The sequence below is a fragment of the Pelecanus crispus genome, chromosome 6 (assembly GCF_030463565.1).
Source record: "Pelecanus crispus isolate bPelCri1 chromosome 6, bPelCri1.pri, whole genome shotgun sequence".
Classification (NCBI taxonomy): Eukaryota; Metazoa; Chordata; class Aves; order Pelecaniformes; family Pelecanidae; genus Pelecanus; species Pelecanus crispus.
Window position 1 is genome coordinate 35,666,202 of NC_134648.1, and position 21,798 is coordinate 35,687,999.

Consider the following 21,798-nt stretch of genomic DNA (forward strand, 5'->3'; position numbering starts at 1 on the left):
TCTGGCAATTATAGGACTGAAAGAAGTCGTATACAGGCAGTCTGGCATATTTAGGCTTGTTTGAAACAACAAGCATTTAGGCTTGTTTGAAATTAAAATGTTGATGTTTCTTGGTTGTCTTGGTGGTATCTTGTTCACACGACAGAACCAGCTGTCACTGCTCATCTGCGCTGGGAAGTCTCACTGGTTCTTCTGGTATAATTACACTGGGGCAGTTATATAGGTGACTTGGAGTAGACATATCAGAGTAAGAGAGGAAGGCTTTTCTTTTTCCCAGTTTGGCTTATATGGCTTCTAAGTGATAGGAATTAAACCTGAACAAGGTGTTTTTAAGCCCCTGTGGGGAATTACACTGATCTAAATTGGTCCTTATTCCTGATCTTTTGGATCATTGGTGTCTGGTTTACGCTAAGTATTACACTGCAGGAGAACCAGTCTGATTACTGGGTCCTACTGGGCAAGACTGTGCTGTACCAGCAGAGCATATGGGAAGGCGGGGAAGAACAGTTTTCAGCTGCAATTCCAGTTCTCCCATCTGCAAAAAGGAATGCTCCCCAACGCTCCTGTTTTACTAGGATTTGCACTTGCAACTTGATGCCTTCTATTTCTTCTCTTTCTACCTTTTTTTCCCCATAGAAATCGTGGATGGCAATGTTAAAATGACTCTTGGAATGATCTGGACCATCATCCTTCGTTTTGCCATTCAGGATATCTCAGTTGAAGGTAAATCTTAGTTCTTTCTAGCCACTGTTCAACAATGAACAACTGGGGTAACTAAATGGCTTTGCCATTTAAAAGGTCTAGAATGTGCTCTTAGGTGAGTCACGGGAAGATCCTAGGGAGCTACCCTTCCCAAGCTGCCCTTGGGAAGGTCATGTCACTGATGTTTCTAGCAAGGTTCAGATATACTGAGAAGAGTTTTTCACATCCTCTTCTTGTAAGAGATTTTAAGAGCAGCTCAAAAGGATGGCTAAGCCTGAAGGCCGACTTTGACATTGGAATCTGCTGCATTCCTTGCACACTGATTCAGGGACTAGCACTGAAAATGGACCTATCTCTTCCAAGTGCTACAGAACTCTCCTCTAATCCTGAAAAGGTATCTCCTTATTACAGAACCTCATTAAGAAAATATAGTAACAAAACTATCCCAGTAGACTCTTCCAAACAAGGGATTTTCTGACAAGTAAAATTAAATAAAGCACAATTCAGCGCAGTCTCTACCAAAGAGGAGTTGGTCATGTTTTTCTAGCATGTGTTCCAGAGACTCCTGCTTTCTAAAAAAATGAGTTGATTGGTGTGCTTGTTTTCTTTATCTAGAGACATCTGCTAAAGAAGGACTTTTGTTATGGTGTCAGAGGAAGACAGCCCCCTACAAAAATGTAAACATCCAGAACTTCCATATCAGGTGAGTTACAAGCAAGAATTTAGCTTTGCAGTCTGTGTTAGTTTCACATGTCTCTTGGTATATTCAACAACGTTCCTGACAGGCCTCCTAAGGCAATGCAGATGCACGTTATACAGTAACAGTGCAGTCCAGAGAGACACCTAGGAAATTAAAGGCAGAGGTTATAAGAGGATTCAAGTACCTACATCCCAATTCCTCATTCTGGTTACAATTGCCGCTTTCATAAAGTTCTCCAGAGCATTAAGTTCTCTGAGAGCAGCATATGTGCCATGGGCCAAGCAAGACAGTTTTTGCTCTGTGAAAACTCAGAACACTTTAGGAGCCATGAAATAAGGGCTGCACCAGAAACTTTGTAATGTGGCAGAGTTGGGAAGGGATGAGAGGTTTTCTTGGTCTGCTCTTAATATTTCCAAATTGGCAGATGTTCCAGTGAAGATTCTGCATAATAGTGCTTTTTCCAGCATGTCTTGGAGAGCTGTATGAACCATATAAATGTAAAGCACTTTTTTGAGAGCTTAAGTGCCACCCACACTAGCCAGTACTATAGTGGAGCTAGCTATGAGCATCTGCCTTTTTCCTAAGGCACGCACTTGTTCCTCCTTCAGGACTTGTATCTACACCTTTTTTCAACCTTGAGTGCTACACCTGTCCTTGCATGCTCCACAGGACATGCACAGAGAGTTCAGCAAAAAGGAGGTGGCAATGCAAAGGGCAAGTCCTAATCACAGTGGATTTTCGTAGGGGTTGAGAGGAATCTTTATTGTAGTCTCATGCAGGTACAAGATGTGCCTCTTCCCCAGCACTTACAGAAGCACTGTTACCTAGAAACTAAACCAGAATTAGTTGTCCTGCTGTCTTGGTGCCTTCCCTCACTGTGTTTCTCCCTCGCTGAGCACTGTTCATTGTGCTCTCTTCTGTCTCTCTTGTAGTTGGAAGGACGGCCTTGGTTTCTGCGCTTTAATTCATAGACACCGTCCAGAGCTCATCGACTACGGGAAGCTACGAAAGGTACAACTCAATTTGTTTGTCAGACTTGATGCTTGGCTCCTCAGAAGTAAAGAGGGAGAAGAATTAGCTTGATAAATATAATTGGAGAACTTCAGCACAAGCTGGCAGTAGAAGGATTGGGGGTCAGGAAGGAGGGATGAATCAGTACATTCAGGCTTCTTAGTGAAGCATGAACTTAATGAGCTTCCTGCTTGACTTTCCCTGCTTTCAGGCTGCCTGATATGAGACACATGTGCCCCAATCCCAGCTGATGAGCAAAAGCTGGCAAATTCATTAATACCAAATATGAGACTAGTTCTGTGCTAATGTCACAGACTAGCGAGTCAAATCAGACTTAGCATTTCTGTGGAGGGTTGGATAGAAACCGGTTACCTGGTGTTCAAGTGCATAAGCTCATTGAGGGGTCTGTGTGCCCTCTATGGAGGCCTGTCACATGCTTCCAGCTTAGCACTGAGTCATCTGCAGTACTGGGCTTCTCCTAGCATGTAGGTATCAGGTGCCAGGAAAGCATTTGCCATAACACTCAATTTTACTTTAAAAATTGCCAGTGGTAACATGATATCTAGCTGCTCCAAAGTTTGCTTCTTGTGTGTCTTGGAGATAAGATTACTAGGTGGATGAAGAGAGTAAGAGTTCGGTGGTTTGTGCTGCCAGCAGTGTCTTGACCCAGCAGGGCAATGGAAGACCAAACTGGGTTCTCATCCTGCTGGCATTCCTGCAGTCTGCTGAGATGCGGTTTCACTACATCTGTGCACATGTGGAGTGATATGTCACCCAGAGCATAATTCATGTGTCGTTACCAGGGCTAATACACAAAAAGTTTGACCATCTGATCTCACAGGCTGGGTGTTATAAAGTGCGTACGTGCTTAATGTTAGCTAGGGAAATAAACATACAAGCCCATTACTAATAGACCTGGGCTCTTGGATCACTGTGCAAATAGACAATATGTAAATGAGTTAATCAAATTAGCTGTATCCTTGAGGTAATGAATTGTACAATGCCTGATCTGCTTTTCAGTAACCTTTTAGATCTTTACTGTCTGGCAGAACAGTCAATTATATTATCTGATCAGTTTTAGTGCTGGAGACAGCACATGATGAATAAACAGTGGGGAGAGACTGTACCTGTTTACATAAACAAGAGCAAAAAAAGGAATTATTAGAGCTACATTTTCAGTGCCTGATCTTGGGAAAATAAAAGCAGCTAAGCAATGTGTGTCTGACAAACCCAGCCAGGTAAATGCTACAGCGCTCTCCATTATCAACAAAGCCCTAAGCCAAACCCAAGCAAAACAGGAGTGAAGGAAAGAAAGTTATTTGCTCCTGTTGCCTGCAAGTTTTTTAAGGTGAAAGAAAGGGTGATTGTCCTAGCCAAAATCAGTGTAGATGGGAAGGGATCTGACCTCCTTGGAGTAAGATTAAAGGGAACCAGCATCTTTTTTCTCCACTTGCCTTTGATCCCATCCTTCATCAAGTTCCCTCTGCCCTCCTGCAGTCTTCTGACTCTTTCTGTAGCATTTTTATTGTTTTTCTGCCTCGATTACTCTAAAGGCATGAGACTAAATGCATGTTTGAGAACTCTACCACAGCTGAAAACTTGAGCAAATAGCTGGGAAGAACTTAGCTCAGAGCCTAGCCTTTAGCTCTGGCAGTTGATGTGTGCTGAAGGGAAGAAGTCGCCTTTTTTATGCTACATCTTAGAAACCTGTTTGTAGAATGTATAAATATGGCACCTTCCTAAACACAGTATTTGCCTGGACTATTTCTGTCACTTGTTTCCTCCTTTATCACTTCTTTCTCCTCCCTTTGGCTCAATTCAACTGACTCTTGCTGTTCTCCTTGGAGCCTACTTCCCCTCTCCCCCTTCCTTCAAAAACAAGCAAACCAACCAACCAACCCACCCCAACATTTTGAATTGTCCCTGGCTCTGCAGGGGACTTACCTTGCAGAGAAAGACATGAGAAAGGCTGCTGAGAAGCAGTCATCATAGTAGATAGTAGATTAGAGGTCCACCTCCAGGTCTCTTCCAACTCTAGGGAGTGATTAATGGCATCTCAGTTGTGTGTGCCTTTGGCGATGTTGTGTGTGTTTCTGTGTACACGCACACACACACGTATAAGATAGAAAGGTGAACATCAATCCAAGCTGCCAGACCCTGTATTGGCAGTGTATGCTAGCAAAAGGTAGCTACGTGTTTTCTTCCCAAAAGTTAGCAACTTCTTTTGTCAGCACAGTTTTGCATTGAGTTTATGTTCCTAGGTATTTTTCCTAGTCTAGCTATATTAGTGGAGCAAGCAAAATTCTTTCCTGCCTACACACACTGCCTAGCTGAAGTTGCTTGTGTAGTCCAGGCCCCAAAATAAAACATGGAAGTCCACCCAGCATGGTGTCAGTGATTCCCTGACACCACAGCTACTTATTTGGTTAGATGGTTTCTATTCAGCGCAGGTCTGTCTGCTATTGTTCAGCTCACTGTAGGTAAGATCTCGAGATTCATCTCATGGTCTGCATGTGAGGGATATGCAGAAGATGGGATTTCCCTTCCTCCTTTTACTCCTGACTGTAGCTCCACTGTGAGCCACATCTAAGATCTTTTTATCAAGTACAATCATTGACTGATGGCTCAGACAGCCCCTAATATACCGCAATCCATATAGAAACATTGCCATGCTGGGTGCATTTATTACAGATATTCCTGAAAACATATGAGTTGTACCAATTGGATTTCTTTCCTAGTGTCTTCAGCTCTGGTAGATGTAGTAAGTGCTTGCTCTCTCTAGATTTTCCTCCCCCTCCATCTCCTTTCCTGATTTGCTAGTTAATAGAAGATTTTTTTTTTTTTATGTCACACTGCAATAATTGCCATGGCAACCTTGTATGCTGCAAGGACTTGGAAATAGCTGGAGGAGGAGAGAAGACTCCCCGTGTGAGTTAGTGTTGTGGTGAAAGAGAAGGAGCTGCAGTAGTCTTTAGTCAGCAAAAGCAGAGAATGTGCCAGGTGAGCATCTGTTTAGGACAGGTTTGGTGTCTACCACTGTTAAAACAACGTAATTCCTCCATGGTAAAATGATAGCTTTCCTCGTGGATGGCCCAGCTAGAGCCTGGCAAGTTATTGCTCCTCTTCATGTGTCTGCCATTTCCGTGTTCATGTAAGCAGAGTGGGAACCGAGGCACCTCTGCAGAATGTCATCTGGGTCAGTGCTCTTCTGGAGTGTGTGTTCCAGCTGTGGAAGGAATCAGGGGACAGGTGACTTGGCTTTTGTTTGCTCTGCTGCCTTTGGATCCCTAAAGCGTGGCTGCAGCCATGGTGCTGCAGTGCTGTACTGCGAGGCTTGGAGCTGCCAGGTCAATCTTTACTACTTTATGCCTTTTAATGGGAGTCAACTGAAACAGGTGATTTGGAATAATGATTAGCTGGCGTACAATGGGATGGAACTGAAAGTGGTGGAGTTTGGAGGAATTTCATAGGGCTCAAAACCCTGTTGTAGTCTTGGACAAGCCCCCAGGGGAACCCTATCTGTTGCACAAAGAAGCAACTTGTGATGAGCAGCTCCCCTGTCCATGAGGGGTGAAGCTTTTCCCATAGGGAACAGGGTCTTGCTCAGGTTTAGCTCTCTGCTCATCTCCAAGCTAGTCTTGGACTTAGGTAGCCTTGCTTTCAGTAGCACTATCTTTAGCTTCGTTCCGCAAGGGACTATGTGATCACACATCTTTCTTACATATGAAGTAGAAGTCTGCTAGCTTCATCTAGGTGAGTCTCCAATTTCCCACATGTTAGGACTTCCAGCCCTTCCTTTGGGAGTGCCCGATCCTGGCAAGTTTTCCCATCAGGAAACCTCTCCCAATTTCCAGCTTCAAATTTCTTTTTAACCTTCGGCAACATTGCTCCTGGCATTGTTACTTGCAGAAGTAACAGACAGCAGATAGGAAAGCTATCTGCAGTGAATTTGCCTCCTCCCTTTCCTCCAGGAGAGGCTGACAGATCTTCAGGCAGCTCATTCAGATGGGTCTGTGCTAAGGAAGGGTCTGTGCTAGTACTAAACACTCTGTCAGGGCATTAGCAATGCTGTGGTGGTCATGCTCAGCATAGGCTGAAATTTGGTACGCAGTGGTGACATTTCTACAGAAGTAGAAAATGGCACATGGGCTAAGGGAAGACTGGTGAGGGAGCTGCCACTTGGCATTTCCAGATGCTCCTGCACTTGAGTGAAAGAAAGGCTGTACTTTTCTTTCCTAAATGGAGCTAAGGCCCTGTCTACACATAGTGACCAAGGTATGTTATATACCAGCTAGTCTCACCTCCTCAAATAAGGCTTTTGGTTACACTTTGGGTTCATAGAGGTTTCTCCACAGCAGGCACAGAAGACAAGTAGGCTGAAGTTGAAATGGTACCGCCTCTAATTCCATGGCATAGGGTGGTCCCTTGTGGCTGGAGGATAGTAAAAATCTTCTGCCTGCGCTGCTGCTAAACTCTGAAGAGGTGGATAAAGGAATACGATGCTGATATGGGATGCCAACCTAATACATGCATTAATTCCTAGGGAAATGTCGCAGGAAGCTGCTTTTCAGAATAGCTCAGTTTCCTAGTTTCATGAAGGCTGTAATGCAAGGGCTACATAATGACCAGTGCCATAAAGGAACTTTTCTGCATGCCCAAGCCTGCCTAGCTTCACCTTTCACGCTGGGTGGGTTCAAAGGAAACTGCCTGTTGATTAGAGTTCAGGCACAGCTTAATCTTCCAAGTCAATGCAATAAGCAAAGGCACATGATCTCAAATAGAAAAGAAACAGAACATGGATGCCAGTCTAGAAAGAAGGTGAAATAATTATACTCCTTATTTCCTAAGGTGGGTCTCAGTGTGAGTGGCACAAATGACAATACAGAGAGTACCACCCTATCCTTCCTCTCTCCTGAAAGACACTTAGCAAACATGGTGACTAAACAGTAGCAGTTTATGCACAACCCTTCCTCCAGCAGAAGCCACCTGTCTCAACAGTAGAAACTGATAGTGCAAATGTAATTTGTCGTCCATGAAATGGATTGATCCTTCAGAATAACTAAGTATTATGGATATATAGGAATACAGGAATCAGGCTTGTATGAGGGTCTCAGACAGGTTGGTAGGTGTCTTGTTGCTGATCATTATGTTTGAATGCTGGCAACAATTTGCAGAGGTCTTTCATTTCCAGTGATGTGTGCATTTCATACTCTCTTGTGTGGCTCTTTAGTTACCTTTGTGATATGACTCATGATGTGATAAGTCACATTTAACTTTGTTTAGGATTTGATTACTGTGTATTGATGTCTGTATCTGAAGTGCATCCTGCCACAGCAGAAGGTTTATATATAGAGGAATAGAAATGTACTAAGGAAATGACAAGTCCTGTGCAGTGCCTAGAACGAAAAGCAATACTCAGACAAAATGGGTACTTTTATATATATTTATTTTGTAGAGATTTGTTAAAACATTTCTCTTCCTCCCACTCAACTGGTGTTCAACAAACTGTACACTAGCTAAGGACAGCACCCATTGCAGATGTTGTTACTATTTTAGTATTGCTTACACGTTCTGACAGATACACTGCTCTGCAGTTCTTTAAAATGGAAGTTGCAAACCTAATATAAGCACGAGATGTAAATGTGAGATATGACCATTTACTATCGGTATGATGTGAAGCTAATTTTACTTTCAACTAGGTTCAAGACAAAATGTATTATTCCTTCTTGTTGCAAGTGCATAGATTATATGTTAATTATCATATCATGAGTCTCCAGGCTCTGCTTTCAAAAGGAAGCTACATGAGGATTCACACGTACCTTTGGCTGGACAGGACAGTTACCTGAACCATTGGTTTGATATTAGCACAATAGCTCTATTTTGAGAGAAATGCTGTGTACCTTGTTACAAGTTGATGCTGATGCTCTGTCTCTGTTTCTTTCCCAGGATGATCCCCTCACTAATCTAAACACAGCTTTTGATGTGGCTGAGAAATATCTGGATATTCCCAAGATGCTGGATGCAGAAGGTAAAGTAGAACTCAGTGGCTTTTAACTTGTTTTGCCTCGAGAAATTTCCCACTTCTTCTAGGTGGACTTGTATTGTACAAGAATTCAGTAACCTCTGAATGCTCCCTCCATCACCACATACTAAATGTATAGGGAAAAAGTTACAACGGAATAATGAATCACATGTTCTGCTTCCCTTTTCCTCCTGTGCCCCTCAGCCTTCTGAGTCTGGTGTGGAGATCTTAACCTGGGGTTGACACATTAGGCAGTGATGCATAACACCTGGCTATGTCCACTGCTGACTGAAGTGTTCCCTTTCAAGAACCAGGCTTAATACTGAGTTAATGTATGGTGTAGGACTGCGTTCCTTTTGCTCCAGAATTTTTTCTCTGGGCTCTTTCTGACGTTGCTGGCGATCTTCCTTTTGGGGGCATGATGTTAGTATTGTAAACTGCTTCTTCTTGACTACTCAGAAGTGCTGGGCATGAAGGTCCCTCACTGACTGGGTCTGGAGACCAAGGCAGAGATCCATGTTGTTCAGAGGTGCTTTTGCTACTGACTGTGACTGCTTCGCTGAGGCCACTGGGACAGCAAGGATTACTTTTCAGAGCCTTGTCAGGACCAGCTTGGCAATAGACTTTGAAGACTGTAACTCTGGAGTACAAACAACAGCCTGAAATAGTTCACTGGTTGTTGGCTGCTTGCCTGAAGCCAGCTGGTTTCAATGGTAGAAGCTGCATTCCAGGCTTGGTTTGGACAGCAGAAGCAGTTAAAGGCTTTTGTTAAATAAGGGAGTGAGAGGAACAAGGAGGAAAGGTGGGGATAGGACAGCTGAACCCAGTGAACCTGTATTTGGGTAACTAGGATGTTCATATTCTTAGGTAGTATTTCCCATCCCCAGGGAAGAGTCTTTCTTCCCCTGCATTCATCATGCTGAGGTCACAAAAAATCATGAGGTTTCTGGAGTAGTTTCAAGTGCTTCCTGCCGTTCTGTAGGAAATAAAGCCACCGCCAAAATAAGTGGATCTAGCTTCAGATCTCCGCAAAGCTAGCAGTGATGAAGAGGGCCCCTTGCAGGAGCTCCCATTGCTCTTTCCCGATCACTATCCTCCCTCATGGAGTGGAGCTAATGTGCATTCCTCCACACCATTAATTCTGATCTCTGGAGGTGCTGAGTTTCCCCTGAAACTAATGAAAGGGCCTTTTATAATTCAAGCCATCATTGTGTGGAAATGGTGGACGGGGGCATGGAAAGGAAGGGATAAAGGATCTTTCCTGAAGAACTGCATGGAGGAATTGCAGTATAATACGTCTATAAAAGCCATGTCAACCTGCTGCCAGTTTGGATTGATTCAACCCATCATTCACAGTAATGTTCTCAGGATGGGGAATTGCTGTGACAGGAGACATGCTGACATATGGCTGCATTAGCCTGGCCAGACCCTGGAAGCAGTTTTATCATGAGGGAGGGGAACCAGGAGGGTGATCCTGACTTCTGAGACACACACATCTTCTGGGGAATGCTGGGAAGCCCTGTGGAGTTGCTATGACAAGCATATACCCCAGCAGGCCTCCTGGACAGTTGTGGTTCTCCCTCTCCTTTGCTTTCCTCCCATCAGTTGATTATGCTCTTAACGTGAGGTTTTTTTTGACAGACATTGTTGGAACTGCCCGTCCTGACGAAAAAGCCATCATGACCTATGTTTCTAGCTTCTACCACGCCTTCTCAGGAGCCCAGAAGGTATCACAGGATCCCAAGCTCCCTCCACAGAGCACACCTGGTGCCGTTGCTAATGTCCAAACCTTTTTTTCTTTCTCTCTCTCCTCTCTAGCTACGGGCATCTTTATTATTATGTTCTTGGTAGAGTTGGCTGTTGGTTCAAAGTGGTGCCCCAGACATGATACATGGGGGAAGGGAGCCAGGAGTCCCATTTCCCTATAGTCAGTGGTACTTCCAGTACTTACATATGCCAACACCTTGGCACGCACAGAAATCCGAGGGAGTGGGGAGCTCTGCCTTCTGTATTTGCCTTCCGAATTGCTGCCCTGATGGTCCAGGACCTGCACCCCCTGTTCCTGGGAAATCTGAGCTAGGATGCTTGGTCTCACAAAGGTGGAGACCACCACATAGATGCTCTGCTCAGCAGGACACTGCAGCCTGCCCCCACTGGAAACAATGCTGATACCTATTCACTTTTTTCTTTCTTGTTCAAAGATGGAGGAACAGAGCTGACTTAGTGGTTTTATGAAGGGTTCAATGAATACCCAAAGCTTTATCTTTTACCTTATGTATGCTGCAGGTTCCCGCACCCTTGCTTCAAGGTCTGAACCTGCTGGTTTCTCCAGTTGTGCCACAAATTCAGTCCCAGTTCACCTGGGGCTTACAAAGCATGTCTAACGAGTACATCTGCGGTGATTTTGCAAACAGCGCATTGCTTATCATGACTGAGATGCCTGGTTTTGTTCATTTGTTTCTTTTTTTTCCCTCTTGTCTCACCCACAGTGCTGGAAATCGGGCAGTTGAGTCCTTGCTGTGTCTGGCTTAGCCATTTTCCTGTTGGTAATGGAGTCACTTAAGGAAAACATTTTGTGGGTGAAACCTTGTAAACATCTCTCGCCAAAGCCAAGCAGCCGCCTGTACTTCAGTGCCGTAGGAACAGGCAGTGCGTGTTGCAGCAAAGCAGATAATGTGTAGGAAGTGCACTGTGTAGGAAGGCTCTGATCTCTAGCTCCTCGGTGTACAGAAAGGCCTTGAGCGTGGGCGTTCAAGCCTCAAAACAGGCTATTTGCATCCTTGGGCCAGGCCCCCGGACCACAGCTGTGAAGGTGCAGAGCCCAGATCCTCAGCTATCCCCCCGGATTGGGGGGTGGGAGGGAGGGGTGCCGCTTTGAGCCACAAGCCAACGCTGCTAGCCACCTTCTGATCCGAATTCCCAGCTCTCCGCATGGAAATCTGTTTGGCCTGTCCTGCAATGCATGATGGGAAGTTTTCTCCCCCTCTCTCACGCCACCCATGACTGTTTTGTTTTATTCTATGTGCTGCTTCTTACTTTATCCTTTCAACCTCTTTTCCTTCTCTGCACAGATATTATAGGCACGCTAAGGCCGGATGAGAAGGCCATAATGACCTATGTCTCATGTTACTACCACGCCTTCTCAGGGGCACAGAAGGTGAGACTTTACCACTTAACAACCCCCTCCCTGCTCCCTGCCCTGCCCACCACTCCTCTCCACTGAGGAATGGGCCAGACCCCCCATCTGCCCCAGGGTGTTTGCAGGGAAGCCCAACACATCCAGCAATGTGCTTGGATGTGCCATCTGTAGTCTTGCTGGAGAAGTGATGTAAATGTCCTTTCAGACAGGCTTGAGCTGCTCCTTCCCTCCAGTTTCACACCCCAGTGGTGGAAAAAGCATTTAGTAAATCTGGCATTGAAAGTTGAGTGAATGTCTGCTCTGACAGTCAGTACTGTCCAGAAGTAACCCCCCCAGAAGTACCACAATCCAATCAGCCTACTCCAGGAAATCATAGCCTGTCCCCCTTGAGCTGCCTTCCACAGTCAGCCCCCACTAGGTCAGTGGTCTTTTCCTAGGCTGAATCATCTGTGAGCTGGTTACATAGCACTTTTGTGTTCCAGCCACAAAGTCCATTCCTACCAAGCCTTGAGCTTTCCCAAACTTGCACACTTCTCCATTCCTTGCTGCACCTTGGTCATTCTCCTCTGTTTCCCAAACCACCTCTATGTTTTATTTCTCTTTCCTCTGCTTTGCCCATTTCCATAACTTCAGTCCTTCTTCCTCTGCTTCCTCTCTACTCCAAAGTCTCTTTGCCTGGCATCGGGACATTTGTCCTCAGAGGAACCAAATAGTCACGGTTCGCCTTTGAGCAAACTTCCTCCAAAACAGCAATTTCCCTGCAGTCCTTTGAATAGAAGAAAAAGGTCCATCCTTTCTTCCCATGCCATAGGCTGGCTGGGCTGCAGCCTTTCCACAAGATCACTGCTAACTTCAGATTGTAGGCTTTGGAACAATAAAATCCAAAGTTCAAGACTGCATTCTTCATGTTACGAACAGATGTAAAATCTCCATGTTTCCCCCAGCCTCAACTTCTTTCTCTCACTAGGCCTTTTTTATTTGAGACACAGTCCATGTGTTGCCCAGCTTGAGGGCTAACTTGAGTCCAGGAAGAGTCCATCTCTTTTGTACAAAGCAGTGCTGGTGGTCACAGCATTGATGCAGTTACCATGCTGTGCTGGCTTTCAGAGGGCAAACGCAGGCAGTAGGTTCCAAGGAGCAGCTCTTTAGTTCAAGGTTTTTGTTCTCTGCCCTGTTCCATGTAAATTACATGATACTGTCTTGTTTCCGAGGAACTGGGAATATGTCCCACAGCAGTGCAGTAGACTTGCCCGTTTGGCATAATTTGTGTAGTCATGACTTTTCCGCTAGGATCCTGCTTTGTGAATAGTTCAAAACCCTTAAGACCAGGCTGCAAGCTCCGGCCAGTTGATACTTGCCCAGGAAGACTGTAGTCTCAGAACTCATGCCAGCTCAGTGATAAAGCATGCTGTTTGCCAGGTGCTCCTGAGGGACTGCTCCATGCTGTCTGCTTAACCTGAAGAACTCCAGATTGAGGAAACAGCAAACCACAGCGTGGGAAGGGTTGTGGCCTGCTGCAGGAGCAGCTGTGCCCCTCACCAATCCCTTCCTCTTCCCTCTGTGCCCATTCCACAATTTGGAAACCTGCTCAGCAGGTCCTGTGCTCTCATCAGCAATTTAGGTGCATGCTAGGTCTCCTGGGATAACTGAAAACAACCTTTTACTGCCTCAGGACCTGAACCAAGTAGCTGGGACAAGAACTAGAGATGGAGCTTCTTAGTTAGTAAATCTTCTATCCTGTGTAGTCTAACTGGCTTATAGGGAAGATTAAAGTTTTATTCCTTTATTAATTTTTTAGCAGTCCTGATGGGCCAGCAACTCAACTGTGCCCTGGCAGGAGAGGCACAGCTCCTTTTTGGAGCTGCCCTAGCCATACGTTAGCCAGCTGCTTAGTGACACAGTTTCAAATCCCCAGGCAAATGCAAAGTGATTACTGACTACAAGCCCCAGCCCAGATTGTAATGTGTTGCTGCCTCATGCACAGTTAGGTGACTTACTCTGATATTGCTCCATTTTTCATTCAGATTTTTCATTACTGCCACCAGTCCTGAAGGGGAGGTCCCATGAGCCGCTTTCTGCTTCTTTCACTCTCTTATACTGAGCCTTTGAAGGTACAGGGTCCCCAGCCTGACATGTGTGTGTAGATGGCTGCTTTTTCTTTATGCCATTTTTATATATATATATATATTTTTGTAGGTATACTTGCTTTGGTTGGTTTGCTTGTTTTCTAACTGCTTCTGACTTTCACACTAAATGCATGCAACTAGTGGTTGGCTTATATTTTGTAAACTTGATTTCTGGGGTGAAAATTTCTAACGTTTTACCATTTTATTAAGAGATGGTGTTTGGCATACAGCATTCTAGGGTGGTCCTCTGAGGCCAGAGGACAGCGGACAGCAACAGGCAGGCATCTTCCCTACGTAGTACACTGGGAATGCCTGTCTTTGTGATCCTCCTCAGCAAAGAGACCTGGATCCATGAGCTAGAGAGACAGCTAACTCCACTTCTCCATTTCCATCCTGAGCAGCCCAAATCAGGGTTGAGAAGTACAGAAAAGACAAAAGGCAGAGAAATTACTGCTACTTCAGCTATTCAGATTTCCATTCTGAGTCCACCAAACAGCACATGCATATCACACAGCAGTGTGGTATCAAGCAGAACGCCCTGGGCTTGCCCTCCCCACAGTCTCTGAGTGCAAGTAGTAGAACGTGTCAGCACGACGCTGCACTGAAGCTGATCAGCTCACGCAGGTTCTCTGAGAATACAGATATGCAGCTTCCAGGCCCCAGGATGGTGCATCTTCTCAGTGCTGCTCCATGCCTTGTGGACATGCTGGCTTGTTTGGAGCCAGCGTGAGCATCCTAAATGTACCATTACCTTTAGCAGTGTGAGGAAGCCAAAATGGCTTTTTTCACTCCACTAATGAAGGTGTAAGGGGAGCTGCCTTGGCCTCATGTAAACATCTTAGTGCACCATTCTTCTTTTACCTGGAAGTGTTTCTCGGAGGTTGCCATCACCACAGATCAGCTCATGAGCAGCAGTGTGGGAGGTATTTGTGGAGGTTACCTGAAAGCACTAGGATCCTTTTGTCCTACCTTGCTCAGAGCAAGTCAATGTAATGTGTTGCTCGCGACATTAATGGTGATAGTGGCCACAGAGCCCTTCCTGCTTCTGCATCAGCGCACGGTTGCATAGAGCAGTCTGGAGTAGGCAAGAACCATTGGGAAGCAAGTACTAGCAGGGGAGAGAAAGCCTCTACACTTCAGCTGTTAGGTTAATACAAATAATGTTGTATTTGCTGACATTCAGAGGGCTTTTGTGTTTGGACAGATGTTGAACATGCATATATACACACACACATTTAAAAACTTGGGCAGCTGGATGAAATCTATCGTCGGATACATGTAAATATGCCTCTGTGAAATGGGGTCCCTCCTGCGTAGCTGGCTGCTGCTACAGTGAGCTCCTGGAGTATAAAAAGAAGAAACTTAAGAGTGCGCAGGGAGCTCTTATCTTGGGACAATTGAGATAAATGTTAGGCACCACCAGTTCCCTACAGTCATTAGGCACATCATGGTAGGGCTCTGGCAATGTCTTTTTGACATATTATTTGGTCCCATGTCTACCATGTCTATAAAGTTTTCTCTGGATATCAAAAAGCACTCCATTAAAGTACAAACTTGAGTTAAAAACAGATCAATGTAGAAGCTTTCTTAAATGTAACCATCATTTGCACTTTTTACAGAGGTTTTGGGGTTTTTTTTAAAGTGAAATTGCTCTTTCCTCCTGTACAGGTCCCTCTGATGTGTTTTAGATTAGTTAATATCTGTGTATCTGCTAGCTGGCCCGCTTAGTGAAGGGACATATGACTGAATATATGTTTTTACAGCTTCTTACAAATGAATAAGATTGCCAGATCCCCCGGAATCTTAGCAATCCATACATCACTGTATAACCTATGACTTTATTGCTATTCTTGCTGCCTCGCATCAGCTGCAAAAATTAGAGGATTTTTCTCAAATGGCCTTGGAGATTGAATAAACAGATAATAAAAGGCCTTTTAAAAATAGAAAAAGGTTGAAACTTGCCAGCTATAAGCTCAGCAAAACTTCTTTTGGCATCACTCACACATAGTTTTAAGGCAGGACACAGCATTCGCAATTGGTCTGTTGTAGTGTTGGCAGTTGCCCTCTCCTCTTCATCTCCACTGTAGGGAGGACTACTCCGTAGGGTCCTATGGGTAGCTCTAGCATCTTCCCCAGGCACCAGGGCAATAGCTGTACTGTGGTAAGAGGGTGCTGAGCAATCTCCTGACACCCATCATGGGGCACATCCTCCGAGGCTTTGTGGCATGGCATCACCATGATAATGATAAAGGGAGCTGATATCCACAGATACATGCTATGCAAGGATCAGCCTGCTGTATGTTCCCCATGCCAAACACATGCATGGCATGCCAGGGAAGACTGACTGCTCCTGAGTTCATAGCTGGGATTTTTCTGATCCTTACTTTGTTCCAAATTCATGTTTTAATGTGTTCAGCTCCCTGCAGAGAGCAAGGTTTTTGTCCCAGTATGGGGGGGGGGGACCAAACTCAACCCTAAATAGTAACAACAGGCTCTTTTTTGGTGAGACTTATTTCAGGAGAGTAAGCAGAAAGATTGTCCAGACAGGGGGGAAAAAACCCCCTCTTCTCAGCTGGATCATGAGACCCTGAATACATGGTAGGTGTCATGCAGCAAGATGCTGGAGGAGGTGGCCCTGTAATGAGTGCCAGAAATATGGAGAAAGCTGAAAGACAGTTCTGCTGGGCAGAATTTAAGGTTAACAAGGAGTCTCTACCACTTTGTCTTCCAAACAAAATTAGGAATTTTCCAAAGTCTGGTCTATGGATTAACTCTGTTTAGGTAGTTTTTTCCTGGGGTAAAAGCATGTAGAGAGTCTCATCAGTTTGATACCACTCAGTTACTGGTGTTGCAGCTCTGAATGCTGGTGAGGGGAGTAGAGGCGGTGGCAGAAACCCCCTGCCTTTGTAAAGAGGTAGCCAGGGTCCCTCTGGTAGGAAATAAACAACAGGACCCTCTCATAAGAACAGCTTCAGAAAAGGCATAGAAATGTGGTTGTCTCACAACACATAGGGTGGGATCAGTAGAGCTGAGAATCTCTGAAGCAATGTATTCACCTGAGAAGGGAAAAAATAAATTATTATAGAAGGTCAGATGGAAAGCAAAGAGATCAGGACAGACGTTTCGAAGCACAGACAGGTTGCTAGAGCCAAGGGTAGGAGACTTTACCTGTAGGTATGTGGCAGGAAGCTAAGCTGCAAGCTTTGGGTTTTGTTTTGGGTTTGGGGTTTTTTTTTCACAGTTTTCCCTTCTGTTCTTCTTCTCTTCATCAGGCGGAGACAGCAGCAAATCGTATCTGCAAGGTGCTGGCAGTCAACCAAGAAAACGAACAGCTCATGGAAGACTACGAAAAACTGGCCAGTGATGTAGGTGTCCATGGTGCTGTTGGTTTCTGGGTGGTGGTATGTGGAAAGGAATTGCATTTAATGATGATAGCTAATCTTCAGGAATGCTGTTGGCCCATGTTTCCCTGGAAAATTCCTTTTTTTCCTCTTCTAGCTTGAGAAACATGAAAGATTGAACTTACCTTAAAGGCAAGAGCAATCTACTTTAAAACAGAAAGCTTCCATAGAGCAGCTTTGAGTTTCTCAGTTTATTAAGAGCAGCTGCAGAAATGCTAAAATTGAAGGAAAAAATCAAGCTGGTTTAACTTGCATTCCTCAGGACTATACAACTTTATAACATCTTTCATACAAATTGTATGCCGATATACTGCAGAAGTCAGGAATTGGATCAGAGAGAATGGAAGTTAGAGAAAATTGAGGAAAGAAATATGCATTTGCTGATAGCTGGAAAAAATCTGTGTCAGCTACAAGCAGGAAGCTGCTGTGGTTAACTGAGAAGGCTGACAGACTGACAGCTGTGAAACTACAGAAGTGACCAAATGTGGACTGGAGCATGTTTGTGGAAGATAAGTAGGGAAGGGAAGATGGAGAACAGAAGGGCAAATGCAGCCCATAAGCCTGGGTTTCAGCCTGGTCTGAAAAGCATAGGACACTACTCCACTCACACACTAGACTGCCCATGGCATTAGCATTTTGCCAACTGCCTAAATAGGTTTGCTTAAGGAGGGCTATTCAAAGAGCAACACTGACTTCAAGGAAGCTAGAGTGGGAAAAGTGTAACTGGAGGCAAGAACTCTATTTCTCCTGTCAGACCCTTCTGGAGATAATATGACTTACAGCATCCTTTAGTTATGCAACAGTCCAGCAAAACTCTAAGGCTTAGTGTAATCTGAGGACATAGTTTGGTCCTGATTGTGCGAAAGCTATGGCTTAAGCATGTTGGATTGGCAGTGCTGCAACAAGCAGTACTACTTAGTGTGGTAGGGAATGGGCTGCTCATCAAAAAAAACAGTACTTCCAAAAAATCTAGCAGACTTTTCTTTACAAGTCCTGCTGGTAGCAGAATCCTTCTGGCAGCGGACATAGAAGTAAACAGTCCCTAATGAGATCAGAGCAACACCTGTAGTTTTAACACAATTTTCAGTTCAAGGCTTCTCATCATTGCTCTTTGCAGCTGCTGGAGTGGATCCGTCGCACCATCCCCTGGCTGGAGAACCGGGCCCCAGAGAACACCATGCAAGCCATGCAGCAGAAACTGGAGGACTTCCGGGACTACCGCCGCCTGCACAAGCCCCCCAAGGTCCAGGAGAAGTGCCAACTGGAGATCAATTTCAACACCTTGCAGACCAAGCTGCGGCTCAGCAACAGGCCAGCCTTCATGCCTTCAGAAGGGAAAATGGTCTCGGTGAGTGGGGGTAACTGCTCATATATACTCCAAACATGCCTAAAAAAAGGGGACTCCTTTTCTGCCCATGGGTGGGCAGAGCATGCCCACCTTCAGAGTGAGTTACTCTGTGATAGAAGACCCACAGAATATAGTTCAGTGAGGCCGTAATAAGAGAGGATCAAGCAATCATTGCTTCCCTGTATCTAAACCAGACTCTGAGGCTCTTTACAAGTTGTATGCCTTTATGAGGAGACGTCTGGGTGCCTCTCATTTTTCCTAATTGAAAAGCAGTTGGGTTTTGTTGAAGTTTTGTATGGGGAAGTGTTTTGAGAGGGACTCCGTGCAGACAGGTATATCCTGACATTGCTAGTCCTACTTATCTAAAGTCTGGCACTTTGTCTTCCTGACCTGTCTGCGCAACCCTGTGAGATTAAAAGGCCGCATCCACTCCCCCCCAACCAATTGGAGCAGTGTAGCTCATGGAGACTAATGCTGATGTACATAGAATCACAGAATCATAGAATGCTTTGGGTTGGAAGGGACCTTGAGAGATCATCGAGCCCAACCCCCCTGCAGTGAGCAGGGATTGAACCTGTGAACTTGGCGTTATTAGCACCATGTTCTAACCAACTGAGCTAACCCCGCTGGTCATCTTCCCCCCCATCTTCTAACCTGCCTTTTCTTCTCGTGCTCCTGTCTCTAGGATATAAACAATGCCTGGGGTGGTCTAGAGCAAGCTGAGAAGGGCTATGAGGAGTGGTTGTTGAATGAGATCCGGAGGCTAGAGAGGCTGGATCACCTGGCAGAGAAGTTTCGGCAGAAGGCATCCATTCATGAGTCCTGGACAGATGGTAATGCCAACCTACATGCTTCCTACTGTCTGATGTAGTGCTGTCCATTATGTAGGGAGAAAGAGATGGATCATGCATAGGTCCTTCCATGAAGTTTTCCTCTCAAGAATGCTAGGTTCATTTCTTATTTTATTGGAAAAATAGTGGATGAAAATCAGCCTGAGCTCCGTTCTGCTACATCATGCGGCCACATTGGCATTCCCTAACTGTTGCAAAGTGAGAACTTTGGGTAGAAAAGAGCTACAGAGCAGAGGAGAAGTTACTGTGCAGTAAATGCTAAAGCTGGCATTTACAGGACCAGCATAGCCCAGTTTGCACATACTGAGACGAGTCCAGTATAAACTGTGACAGCACTGGCTTGAGCTGCACTATGTGCCCTTCTCTGTTGTTAATGGCAAACTCACACTCTGTGGTTTGAAAGTGAGAACTGTGCATCTCTAGGCCAGCATGCATCAGGGCAAGCCTCGGGCAGGGTGTCTGGAGTGGGGCAGATGCCTTTTTGAGGGCCCCCGGGGTTGCCTCAGTGGGGGGGAGCTGGCTTTGGGGCCATTGGGTCCTCTCCTTCATTCTCCTGTCCTTTGGCTCCCTCCCCAGGTAAGGAAGCAATGCTGCAGCAGAAGGATTATGAAACTGCTACCCTCTCGGAGATAAAGGCCCTGCTGAAGAAACACGAGGCCTTTGAGAGCGACCTGGCTGCACACCAGGACCGCGTGGAACAGATTGCTGCTATTGCACAAGAGCTGAAGTACGGCACCCCGGCGCATGTCCCATCCTTGGGGCCAGAGAGGCTTAATCAGCTTTGCCCTCTGCCCTCTGGAGAGCCATAAATCAATCCCCATACAAAAATTTTGGGAAGTTCCAGTGTTTCCAAACAGTATCTAGGATACTGCTCTCCAGTATCCGGACGCACCAGAAGAGCAGGCCAGAAAATGGATGAGTCGTGGATGCTGATGAGGGGGTGGCAGGATTATATTCCCAAGCCAAGTTTCCATCCTCCTCTTCCAGCTCGTTACGCTGCTGTGAACCCTTTCCTAAAGAGTCTGACCTGCTGCTGGTGCCTGCTAGGTTTCAGAGTTGTAACACCATCATACTTTTCCAGGAACAGAACGAAACAGCAGAAGATAGCAGGCTCTCAGTTTGCATTCTTTTATCAAAAAAATCTTCCTTATTCTGGCAGGAAAAAAAATCTGCTGATGCTTGAGCCCATCGTGGCCTCTGCTGCCACCCTGGGCCCTTTGGCCCAGGAGTACTACACCATGTGCACTCTGGTCGGCACTTGCTCCAGGGCATCCTCACAGCAGCTCAGCTCCCTCCCTGCTTCCCCCAGCTTGGAAACCTTCACCTCCACTCCTTTTCCTGGAGTGATGAGTGACACAGGTTACCAGGAGAAATGGGGTCTCCTCAGGGTGGGAGGTTGATTGCTAGGGATGGCAGACAGGTAAAGAACTGGCCTCTGCAGCACAGGCAGAGAGATTTTGAAGCCCTGCTTGTTTCTTGGCAAAAACAGTCTGAACAACTTGGCTTTGTTTCCTATTTTTAAAATATTTATATATCACACTGGCCTATCTCAAGTTAGTGTCTCGGCTAAGATCAGTACTCTTGGGCTGAAGGACTGTTTTTCCTCTAAAAAAACAGGATTATTGGATCAAGATCATTATCTCCTTTAACAACACAGATTTACAGAATTGCTCCCTTGTCCACTGGAGGATTGACCTTGGAACGGGAGGAGGGTTCAAGGCAATCCTCTGTGTCAGTAAGATTAAAACCGAGGCTGGCTAGTCAGCAGACATTAGCTAACCTGCCACTTCCAAAGCACATGCTACATGCCAGCCAAAGCAGCTGCAGCTCTAAGAGCAACAGGGAAGGCTGGGCCCTAAGCTGGGGGAGAGGTGAATTCTTCCAAAGTGTGAGAACAGTGGGCTCTGCCATCCTTCCACAAGCCATCTTCCATCTCAGAAAAGAGCTCTTTTCTCCCCCAGAGATACACTGCCAAGGAGATAGAGAGGGTCCGGAGGAGGTCACTGCAGCTGCCCGTGCCAGGCATGTTTGGGGTCACAGCACATTCCCTTCCCCAGCAGTAGTGGTCCAGCATGGGTGCGTTACAACCCAGGCTTTCAGAAGTAGTTTTCATCTGCAGTGCTGGCTCTGCAGCAAAGTAGATCAAGGAACTGATCTGGATTAAAAACCCAGCAAAGAAGTTATTTTTAGGCCAGTCAGTTTCCTGACTAGTTTACCGCAAGACTCCACCAACAGTTGTGCCCACACACCTCAGGAGGGCAATACAGTGATGGGAAGAAACAAGGCTCGGGGAGGCAAGATGAAACTGTTTAAACCTGCATTACTGCTTAGAGAAATGCTCATCAGAGGGCCCAGGGTCACTCAGTAGCCCAGTGAGTTATTCTGTTTTCTCTTTTGAGGCTGACACTTCCCAGGTTGGCTGGTCTCCCTCTGCCTGCAGGTTTCTCCCTTTTTGACCACGTGCAGAACCAAGAGCACAAAGCAATACAAGGCCACAA

General features: G+C 45.6%; 1 protein-coding gene across 13 annotated transcripts in view; it reads left to right on the forward strand.

The window, feature by feature from the left end:
- The window catches only part of ACTN1 (actinin alpha 1), a 90,818-nt gene that overhangs the window by 55,408 nt on the left and 13,612 nt on the right, over positions 1–21,798 (forward strand). For 8 of the 13 annotated variants that reach the window (XM_075712610.1, XM_075712612.1, XM_075712614.1 and 5 more), the window contains exons 4-12: positions 637–723; positions 1,318–1,405; positions 2,335–2,413; positions 8,360–8,441; positions 10,077–10,162; positions 16,973–17,065; positions 18,219–18,449; positions 19,135–19,282; positions 19,877–20,027. In XM_075712610.1, the coding sequence (XP_075568725.1) occupies positions 637–723; positions 1,318–1,405; positions 2,335–2,413; positions 8,360–8,441; positions 10,077–10,162; positions 16,973–17,065; positions 18,219–18,449; positions 19,135–19,282; positions 19,877–20,027 (1,045 nt within the window). Of the gene's footprint in view, positions 1–636; positions 724–1,317; positions 1,406–2,334; positions 2,414–8,359; positions 8,442–10,076; positions 10,163–11,506; positions 11,593–16,972; positions 17,066–18,218; positions 18,450–19,134; positions 19,283–19,858; positions 20,028–21,798 lie in introns of all 13 variants that reach the window. The other 5 variants (XM_075712611.1, XM_075712616.1, XM_075712617.1 and 2 more) reach the window with 2 other exon arrangements.